At 40.1% G+C, this 10234-nt stretch overlaps 2 protein-coding genes across 4 annotated transcripts; both read left to right on the top strand.

Moving 5' to 3' along the window:
* Positions 1 to 291: 291 nt before the first annotated feature.
* Positions 292 to 4729, top strand: LOC5518658 (restriction of telomere capping protein 5). 3 transcript variants are annotated; one of them, XM_048724590.1, is made up of 9 exons: positions 292 to 307; positions 1580 to 1708; positions 2109 to 2252; positions 2341 to 2396; positions 2862 to 2960; positions 3040 to 3113; positions 3692 to 3849; positions 3975 to 4061; positions 4184 to 4729. In XM_048724590.1, exons 2-9 carry the CDS (start codon positions 1643 to 1645, stop codon positions 4268 to 4270), a joined length of 771 nt encoding a protein of 256 aa, XP_048580547.1. In that variant the 5' UTR covers positions 292 to 307; positions 1580 to 1642; the 3' UTR covers positions 4271 to 4729. The 3 variants fall into 3 exon arrangements, with proteins under 3 accessions (XP_048580547.1, XP_048580546.1, XP_032219357.2); XM_048724589.1 differs by lacking the exon at positions 292 to 307 and adding an exon at positions 343 to 1100; XM_032363466.2 differs by lacking the exon at positions 292 to 307 and adding an exon at positions 1174 to 1222.
* Positions 4730 to 5551: 822 nt separating this feature from the next.
* LOC5518647 (lysM and putative peptidoglycan-binding domain-containing protein 2) lies at positions 5552 to 10048 on the top strand. Its single transcript, XM_001638599.3, has 3 exons — positions 5552 to 5845; positions 8426 to 8811; positions 9218 to 10048. Exons 1-3 carry the CDS (start codon positions 5606 to 5608, stop codon positions 9417 to 9419), a joined length of 828 nt encoding a protein of 275 aa, XP_001638649.2. The 5' UTR covers positions 5552 to 5605; the 3' UTR covers positions 9420 to 10048.
* The last annotated feature ends 186 nt before the right edge of the window (positions 10049 to 10234 follow it).

The following is a 10234-nucleotide window of genomic DNA, read 5'->3' as shown; positions in this document are numbered from 1 at the left end:
AGTACCTACTTTACACTCTTGGGATGAAACATCTTTAGTACCCCTCCCATGATGGCACCCAATCATTTCCCAAGACCACTATTTGATCATGTTTTCTATTCTTATACTGTTTAACCTGATTGTTTAGATCTTAGGGAGATATTCTACACGTGCTGGGAGTTTGCTAGCTGTCAATCATTGGACCACAGTCAGCAGGGAGTCTCTGAGGAGAGCCCAGTGATAGCAGTACTAGCATCGTCTGCGCTGGTAAAACACATGACATCACACCCTAGGCCCAGTGATAGCAGCACTAGCATCGTCTGCGCTGGTAAAACACATGACATCATACCCTAGGCCCAGTGATAGCAGCACTAGCATCATCTACGCTGGTAAAACACATGACATCACACCCTAGGCCCAGTGATAGCAGTACTAGCATCATCTGCGCTGGTAAAACACATGACATCACACCCTAGGCCCAGTGATAGCAGCACTAGCATCATCTACGCTGGTAAAACACATGACATCACACCCTAGGCCCAGTGATAGCAGTACTAGCATCGTCTGCCCTGGTAAAACACATGACATCACACCCTAGGCCCAGTGATAGCAGTACTAGCATCGTCTGCCCTGGTAAAACACATGACATCACACCCTAGGCCCAGTGATAGCAGTACTAGCATCATCTGCGCTGGTAAAACACATGACATCACACCCTAGGCCCAGTGATAGCAGCACTAGCATCATCTACGCTGGTAAAACACATGACATCACACCCTAGGCCCAGTGATAGCAGTACTAGCATCATCTGCGCTGGTAAAACACATGACATCACACCCTAGGCCCAGTGATAGCAGTACTAGCATCGTCTGCCCTGGTAAAACACATGACATCATACCCTAGGCCCAGTGATAGCAGTACTAGCATCGTCTGCCCTGGTAAAACACATGACATCACACCCTAGGCCCAGTGATAGCAGTACTAGCATCATCTGCGCTGGTAAAACACATGACATCACACCCTAGGCCCAGTGATAGCAGTACTAGCATCATCTGCGCTGGTAAAACACATGACATCACACCCTAGGCCCAGTGATAGCAGCACTAGCATCATCTGCGCTGGTAAAACACATGACATCACACCCTAGGCCCAGTGATAGCAGCACTAGCATCATCTGCACTGGTAAAACACATGACATCACACCCTAGGCCCAGTGATAGCAGTACTAGCATCATCTGCGCTGGTAAAACACATGACATCACACCCTAGGCCCAGTGATAACAGCACTAGCATCGTCTGCTCTGGTAAAACACATGACATCACACCCTAGGCCAAGTGATAGCAGTACTAGCATCATCTGCCCTGGTAAAACACATGACATCACACCCTAGGCCCAGTGATAGCAGTACTAGCATCATCTGCTCTGGTAAAACACATGACATCACACCCTAGGCCAAGTGATAGCAGTACTAGCATCATCTGCCCTGGTAAAACACATGACATCACACCCTAGGCCCAGTGATAGCAGCACTAGCATCATCTGCAAATGAATCATTTCCGTAAGCAGCAAGAATAATTAAATTTAAATTATTTTTGTCAGGATGGTCAAGAAGGCATTAGCTGTGAACAGTTTATCAGCTGGGCCTCTTCTTACGTCTCCTCGATGTTTGGCAGTCTCCACCAGTGGCTCATGGGGAGAATTCTGAATGGAGGGTCAGCACAACCACAGGTACTACCCCATAAAGTGCCCCAAATGGTCTCCTCAAAATGCACAAGTACTGCCCCATAAAGTGCCCCTAATGGTTCCCTCAAAATGCACAGATACTACCCCATAAAGTGCCCCAAATGGTCCCCTCAAAATGCACAGGTACTATTTCATACAATCCCTTTTTGGCCCCATCAAGGTCCACAGGTACTACCCTATAAAGTGCCCAAAATGGTCCCCTCAAAATCCACAGGTACTACCCCTTTATGTGCCCTTTATGCCCCCCCCCCCCCCTCAAATCATAAGTGCATTTCAAGAACCATTTAATTATTACCTCTATAGTTGCGTCTTTGGGGAAAGGGTTGTTGTGGTGAGGGATTGTAGGGGCGTACCAGTTGAGACCTCTTGACTGTCTTGATTCTAGGTGTTACCATGCTGTTCCTGGTCCCATGACAGTATAGTACTCCTCAGTCCAGATACTGTCTGGCTCTTGTCCATGGTGCTTCCTGGATGTTACCTTGGTAACCAGCATGCCCTGCCTACTGCAGCACCCTCAGATGACCAGGAGGTAGATACCAGCTCTTGAGTTCTTTTATTTAGTACCCTTACTAAAGAGAAGATGGTTTAAACCAACATTTTCCCTTTGTCAAACCCAGGTTCCCGTTTGGACCCTCCTCTATGACTGTGTGGAGCACGGACAGAGCTTGAACAGGTCTGACAGAAAGCCTTAGACCATCAGTACAACAAGTATTGCTCTCTGGGTTTTAAAATAGATTTTGACCTTTTTCTTATAGTAGGTTATGTGTACTGTTTAATAAACGAGCTATTGACAGAAAAGAAGACATCCCCAGGTTTTTTCAATTATTATAATTTTGATTATACAACCAAGAACCCTTTTTTTCAGTGTAGTAGTTCTTTATGTACCAGGGCTCTCTTTAACCGAGTACATAGTAGACCTTCAGACCAAATCCATTCACCTGATTGGCAAAATGGCTATAATAGTTTTGAAGTTTGAAACTTTCCTTAGTGGGTTGTGGCTCAAGGTGTGTAAGTTCAGTCAATGTTTGAGATTTATAATGAGGGTTATTCATCAATGTTCATCTTGACATCAGCCTGTTTTGGTTTATGAGATAAAGGTTGATGAGTAAAAGGGTTTTTTTTCTTTTCCTTTTTAAAGGTTCAAGCACCATTGCTTCTCATACCGAGGTCCTACCCTTTTCATTGTGAGGGTCATGTCTGGTCAAGTCTTTGTTATGGCAATAGACACCGAATGGAGGTAATTAATCAAAGTATGGCTTAAAGTAAAGAGGTATTTAGTTTTATTCAGATTTAATCTATTTAAATTTTGGTCACAGGGAGTCTTCATCTTCATGGGGTAAAACTGATTGTGTGATGGTTTACGTCCAGCCACAACTACAGGTTTTACAAGGTAACCAAAAACTAAGGTATTAACATCCCTCCTTTTGCATCCTTTTTGAAAAACTTCTTGGTTCCTTCAATATAGTTGTAAGAAGTATATATATACCTGGATTTTGCGATAACCTCGATTTTACGATGGCGTTCCTTTCTCCCGGCGGAAATAGGTTAAAGTGAAATGTGTAGTTCCAGAAAATATTCATATCTCCATTCAACGATATTTCTGACTCTGTATATCAAGAAAGAGAGAAAAACTCAAAACACCACACACGTACAGTACAGTTAATCGATTTTTGAGTTGCCAGAGTTCGTTAAACACAGATAATTGTCTTACAGAGAGAAACTGTACAGTCTTACACAGAGTACAGTCAAAATATTGTTAATGTTGATAATTAACCCGACCTAGCTACAACGATATTTTCAATGGGTTTTCCTGTAAATCATAAAATCGAGTACCCCTTTGTAACGATAACTCGAGTTTACGATGCATTTCCTTTTTCCTGAGGCATATCGTAAAATCCAGGTTCCACTGTACTAGAACACCAACCTATATAGTGCAAGTAATTTATAACAGACATCATCTAATAACAGGGGGTGCCAACATGGTATTCTTCAATGAGCGAACCCGAGGGCGTCCCATGGGAATTGTACTGGGGCCACTTGCCAATCCATGGGCAGTTATAGATACGGATTTGTCCTCTGTCAGACTACAAGGCGACAGTGATACCCAGACCATCACGAAACTAGAGGTACTCGGACAAATGTACACTTCACGGATCACACGTGGCTAGCCCAATCTATTTGGGTTTTTTAATGCAATGACTTGTTTTAGACTTTGGAGATTTTTTTTTAAGACACGTATTTTTTTTTTCAGGTTTGGGGATGTGGGGGAGAGAAAGCCAAAGAATTCCAGAAAAAGCAACAGCAATGGGAGCGTGCTCAGGCCGAGAAATCACGTAAGGTAAGCAATAGGAACGAAGGTGCTTTTTCCTCTTTTTACCTTCTACATCAAACCTTCTTCTATTGGAGTTGAAATGTAAAGAAATAAGTCGCGAATCATTCGATGGTGTTATTGTTATTCAGGTTAAGTTACCCGGAAAATGGGACGACAACCCAGATAAAGCAATACTAGAAATGGCAGGAATAAGAACAAACTACAGTCAAAGATGAGATTGCGTGAGATGTCAAGAGACGCAGCCTATGGCAAAAAGGCTACAACCAAAGACGACAGGAATAGAGATGGAAGGAATTACTACCCAAAAAGATGTGTATGAATGGATTAAAGCTATCTCCAGTGATAAATAGGACGCGATACCGCGGAAGACGAGAGTTTCTTTATTTGCACGAGAAAGGGTGGGATCTTACGGCAGGTAGAGAGCCAAATAGACCGGACCAGGACGAGGTAGATGGGGATGAAAGCCACTCTTAGCCAAAAAGTGGCACGGAAGCAACATCCGTCTACAAACAACGGTCCTGTCATTATTTGATCCATACTCGAAGACCCAGCGTACTTTGCGGGAGCGTCCGCAAAGCATTTGAACATTCACATTTGATAGAAATTTATTGAATATCTAATGACATCGATGTATAAATTGCATTATTTTAATATGAATATATTTATATACATTATCTATGAGTGTATTTACCGAATGCGCGGGCCGTGTGGGAAAATTTGGATCCGAAAACATTTCAATAGTTATGAACAAGAGTGATAACCCCTCGACGCCGGCTTCATATGAAATAAGATCTTTATTTCAGTTTAAGGGATAGAATGTTCATATAGAGCATATGAAGCCCGCGTTTTGAGAATTTTCCCCACCCAGGAAATGTAAGACTATGTCAGATACCTTTTGTTAAAGTTCTCCTACTTCCCCTGCATACCTGACTCAGCATTGTTATAGTTATATGCATTTGCTTTTAAAAAGCAATCGCCTTAAGGGTTTTCTTGATGATTTCCAGATGGAGTAGCCCGCGAAAATTTCTTCAGGTCGAAATAAACATCCGCTAGTGTTTAGGGTTGTTGTAAGACACTGCCATCGCACACGGCTTAGAGCAATCTTCCGTTTTCAAGCTTAAGTAAGCAGAGCGAGAGAAAGAGAGAGTCAAATGAAATATCCGAAACTAGTTAACACGGCACCGGAGATTGAGCTGCCGCATTTGAATATCTGGTAAGAAATTTTATTATTAGCCTTACCAGGCGGCCTTTCTAAATAATGGGTTCCCTGTGCCTCTTTGACATAAATTTCTTCATCGATAGTACGGCAGAACTTGGAGTTTTCTTTTAAACTTTACTCTAAATTCCTTTTCCCTTGTTTTGATCATTCAATCTAATTCTGGGGCTATGAAAATGCTTGGTAAGGATCGAATAATTTTAGCGGGCTGTCTACAGGGCAGACGTTTCACGTGATTGTGATATTTTTATATCAAAATACTTCCGGTCGCGTGAGAGATTGGGGACTGGATATCCCTTCTTATCCAAGATGGCGGCGGGCTGAGTGTAGAACCATGTCTCGTGCCGGGGTCGATTCCAGCAGCAAGAAACATCATAAAAATAGTCCTTTGTTAACCTCGGCTAGGAAACGAGAAGCTAACGAAGGGAGCTCACTCTCTGGACGCTATGAGTCCCAAAAGAGCTATGGATCTACGACAAATCCTATAAAGAGTGGCGTGGATACGAAACTTGTCGGTCATGTATTACAAGAAAGCGATACTCTACAGGGACTCGCCATTAAATATGGAGTGCCGGTAAGTAGAAATACATGTTGGATACGATGTTATATATGTGATTAAAATACGTGCAGCCTTTAAATTGTTAAATTGTTTAGGCGCAGATGATAAATACTTACATAGCAATTCCGCAACTTTGTGTGTGGTGTTCGTATCTACACGAACATTGTTTAATAACATTTTGCTCTATACATTACCTTTGCTTTGCTGTTCTTCATTTTGTACCTTAATTCATTGTCAGGCTGATTTATTACATTATAAAACAATCTGATAATCGTTGTGCCCTGTACCGAGTATAAAGGTCGCAGTATTTCCTTGTGCGAGAGATGTTATTCTTGGGCGTAAGCAAAACTTAAAACTTAAATTACATAATATTATTTATTAAATAGTAATTGTGTAACTAGATGTTTATCTTTTTATTAAAGAACCTGTTTTATTCAAATAATTGTATTAGGGCAAGTCAAAATAGGAAGATGAGAAAAAATGTTTCAGTGTATTGTTCACTAAAATAAAAGACAAAAAGAAATAACAGTGATGTTAAAATAAGAACAATTATCTACGATTGCAAGTGTTCGCACAAACCATATGCCTTTCAAACAAATGAAAACAATACACGGTTTTAAATACACCATTTGATAAAAATACTGTCAAACCAGTACAGAAGAGGAGGAATATTTAACAATTATTTGCCAAAGGCAAAGTGAATAGCGTTGGATAGCGCTATTCACTGAGCTTGATCCTATTCAGGGGTGGATCTAGACTGATTCCAAATGGTCACGGACCAATCAAGGGAGGAAGGGGGGGAATATAGGGGCATTCCTCACAGGTAATTTATGAAATTACATGTTTGAAACATGCAATCAGCAGAATTTTTGGGAAATGCATTTGGCATTTTAAGGATGTATATAGTCAGATGGTAAATTCAAGGTTAAGTTTAACTGGTGCTTTATTAAACTTATGGTCATTTAAGACTGAGTGCCTACGTTCATCAATTAGTCAGATAATAAATACACTATTCTTACCTAATTTAACCAAATTTGTATTCTTGAAAGTGCGGCGAGGCAAGTACCAGTTATTCTTTAAAAAAAACCCTTGGCAATATCCAAATAGTGTGATACAGTAGCAATATATAAAAAAAACAACCTCGCATTGTAATGCAGCTCGTGACACAGACAGTAACTCCTATCAATAATTGACACCATGACCTCTTGATTACAAGCAATTTTATGGTGCATTATCTCATCTAGTTGCTGATCTATTGGCACTTCTCCTCTTTGCATGATTCTAGATTCTTCTAGATTGATCCATTACAGGCACAGGAAATTCGTGTACTGGTCAATTTTGCTCTTGTGGTAACATACGCTAATGTCGAAAGTACAAGAGGTGACTTTACCAGCCTATTTACCTTACTAAAAAAAGGCCAAAAATCTTCCCAAAACACAGGGCAAACACTGCCCAGGGGTGATGAATGTATTTCACTTACGAAGGCTGCCACTTTCCATTGTCATAGGGAATTTGAAAGAGTTATCGTCCAGTCGCCACACTTTCACCATTAATTTTAATCTCTCGGGATCTGAATTCGATCAAATTCTACACCATAATCAAAAGGATAACAGTCCTCTTTCGGCAGACAGGCTCTCCTCAAGAAATGTCTGCATTTTGTGAAGCCATGCTTCGATTTTCAAGATTTCGGTTTGAGAGATGTGTACAAGGGATTGCACACTGCAGCGAACAGAGAGGCCTTCTTTCTCAGGGGCACTTCTTGAGATAGGATTGAGCAAAGTTGCCATAAATCATGAAAAAAGTAGCAATTTCGCCCAAATCGAGCAAATTCGGAAAAAATCAAGAGTCTTACAATTTGCAATACCTCAAGAACGGATTATCTACAAAAAAATACTAAAGCTTATTTTGTTTTATATTACACAAGGAACATCTATGCAAAAAATCAAGCAAATATAAGCAAACACAACCATACAATTTGAGCTTTGCCATTTTTTGCTCTTGTCATCCCGCGCATTTCAAAATAATTTCAGTGGGAAATTGGCAAAACACAGGGAGTTTGAAGCCAATTTTCCATAAAGGACAATGAATCTAAACTTATTTGAAAAAAAAAAAGAAGTTTAAATGTGAATCTCGATAATTTTGGGTGCAAGAAGCAAGTGTTTTATGGTAATTTCACAAATCAACTCATTGTTCCGAGTTTTAGTGGTGAATACTGTCCATTATTCCCAGATAGCGAACCAATCAGAGCGTGCATTCTTATGACATTCTTATGAAGTTCCTGCTAAATAAGTTATTATGAATATATCATTTATTGATTTTATTTTTTAATTGATTTTGAAGTAGCAGGCTGGTAGTTTCTTGGTGTTACGGAGCACCAGCACCAAAAACACAATGGAACAAAAGCGAAAAACAACGACCTTAGAACAAGACAATGTAATAGAGTACAACGGCCTTGAGCACCAAAAACAAAGCTCTCCGTAACACTTGTAACACCAAGGAATATCCAGCAGGCTAGAAGAGGCAATAAATATATTCAAGTTTTTTTCCAGTAAGATAGCTTGAAGCTGATGCTGAGATTAATTTTTCTTGTTACAGATGGAAGATATTAGAAGGGTGAACAAGTTATGGGCAAGTGACAGCTTGTATATTCTCAAAATTATCAAAATCCCTATAAAAACTGAGTCTGACTTTGCTAGTCTTGGTGATGAGGAAGCAAACTGTCTGGAGTCATCGACAGCACCAATACCAAGTGTTTCTAAAGAACGAATGAACGTTATTCATGATGCTGCTGATGAGAATGGTGATGATATCGATGGTGCTTGTATCTCTGTCAATACAGAGGGCTTCACATGTGACCTTAATAATGGTAAAGGAAAGCCTGCAGGGAAGAAAGAACAAATAAAATCAGATCCAATGGCCAAGTTCTTGAGTCGACTTGATTCACAGATTATGCAGAATGTAGAGAAATCAGAAAAGCTGATGTAAGTAGAAAGGATAGGGCAGTTGCATAACTGGTGGGTGGTCAGCAGAAACACAGTAATACCCTAGCCTTTCTGCATGTGATAACTTGAATATGACTATGATCTCCCCCTCCCCCTCCCCCTCAGCAAACCCTGGCTTTCTATATATCTAGGCACCTGTGGAGAATTTACCACCACCCTCCTTCCTCAGCAAATCCTAGCTATCTTTCTATATGCCTGTGAGTAATCCTAATTAACTCTTCCCTATTTAGCAAAACCTACATATCTAGGAGCTTGTGGATAATTCCCTCACCCCCCCCCCTTCAATTCCTGGCTATCTGTCAACATCTATCCATTTATCTGTCAAACATAGAGGTTTGTTTGTTTATCATCTTTTTATAATTTGACATCCCTTTCTTACTCATAGAAAGCAGAGTGGACCCCAAGTTATTCAATCTCTGGAAAGAAGGAATCCCAATTCACCATCCTCTGATGAAGATCTGTTTAGACCATTATCATATGGGGCCAGACGGGGGACTCAGGAACCCGCCCCTGCGGCAACAGGACGCTTTGTCAGCAGAGCTAGGTCAAAACTTAACCACACTGAGGACCAGTTTTTTGAGTTATGACCATGGTTACTTGTAGGCAGCAGTGTGACAATTACCAACTATGCTTATACAAGATATATAAACCCAATTATTCGGGACATTAATTCTTTCTTTATTGTTAGCAATGGTCAACTGCTGTTCTACATAATACAATACTTTGAGAATTTGAATTTTCCAACAGAAACACGAAGCAACCGAGCCAGGGACTAAAATAGAAATTAATAGATTATTTTACAGATTTGACAAGAGCAAAAGAGGTTGGGAAATGGGAGAAATAATGTTGGTCTGAATGTAAACTTTAAACTAAAGTATTTTTTGTTTGAATTTCCAAAACTATTAAAGATGCCATACAAGTTGCAGCAATACCTTAAGAAGAATTTCATCAAAATAAATAAATTCTAATATATTAGCCAAGAAAGTTGACTTGGAGTGATTAAACTTAATTTCTTGAAACAAGTGCCTTTCAAAAAAGGGCTAAGGCTTAATGGAACTGTGAATAGTGCTGAAACGATAATTTCTCATGTATAAGCTTTAATCACTCTATTGTGTACCAATTGTATTTTTATACGAAATGACATTGTTCAATGATTAACGGGACTTGGTTATCGCAAACTCTCATTGGAATAACAAATATAAAGGTTCCAATTTTTTTTTTTTTTGAATGTGCAATTTTATTGCTTATGTGCCTGAAAGCCTTCATTGCAATAAACAGAAATTTGACTGACATCGACCCTCCCCCCACACACACACACATACCAGCAGATCTAACGAAGTTACAGCACTTCTAGCTTTTCGCAAAAGGGGTTTGGCAGTGACAAAAGCCTGGGTAATTTTTT

This window comes from Nematostella vectensis, chromosome 3 (assembly GCF_932526225.1).
Source record: "Nematostella vectensis chromosome 3, jaNemVect1.1, whole genome shotgun sequence".
In the NCBI taxonomy this organism is placed as follows: domain Eukaryota; kingdom Metazoa; phylum Cnidaria; class Anthozoa; order Actiniaria; family Edwardsiidae; genus Nematostella; species Nematostella vectensis.
Note: the sequence above shows the minus strand (reverse complement) of the source record. Positions and strands in the feature narration are given on the sequence as shown.

Excerpts from the sequence above, each read along its gene's own strand:
- LOC5518658 (XM_048724590.1), top strand. The coding sequence starts at position 1,643 with ATGTTTGGCAGTCTCCACCAGTGGCTCATGGGGAGAATTCTGAATGGA. Across the intron at positions 2,961-3,039 it reads GCAATAGACACCGAATGGAG|GGAGTCTTCATCTTCATGGG; the intron begins GTAATTAATCAA and ends TTTTGGTCACAG. Across the intron at positions 4,062-4,183 it reads AGGCCGAGAAATCACGTAAG|GTTAAGTTACCCGGAAAATG; the intron begins GTAAGCAATAGG and ends ATTGTTATTCAG.
- LOC5518647 (XM_001638599.3), top strand. The coding sequence starts at position 5,606 with ATGTCTCGTGCCGGGGTCGATTCCAGCAGCAAGAAACATCATAAAAAT. Across the intron at positions 5,846-8,425 it reads CCATTAAATATGGAGTGCCG|ATGGAAGATATTAGAAGGGT; the intron begins GTAAGTAGAAAT and ends TTCTTGTTACAG. Across the intron at positions 8,812-9,217 it reads GAGAAATCAGAAAAGCTGAT|AAAGCAGAGTGGACCCCAAG; the intron begins GTAAGTAGAAAG and ends TCTTACTCATAG.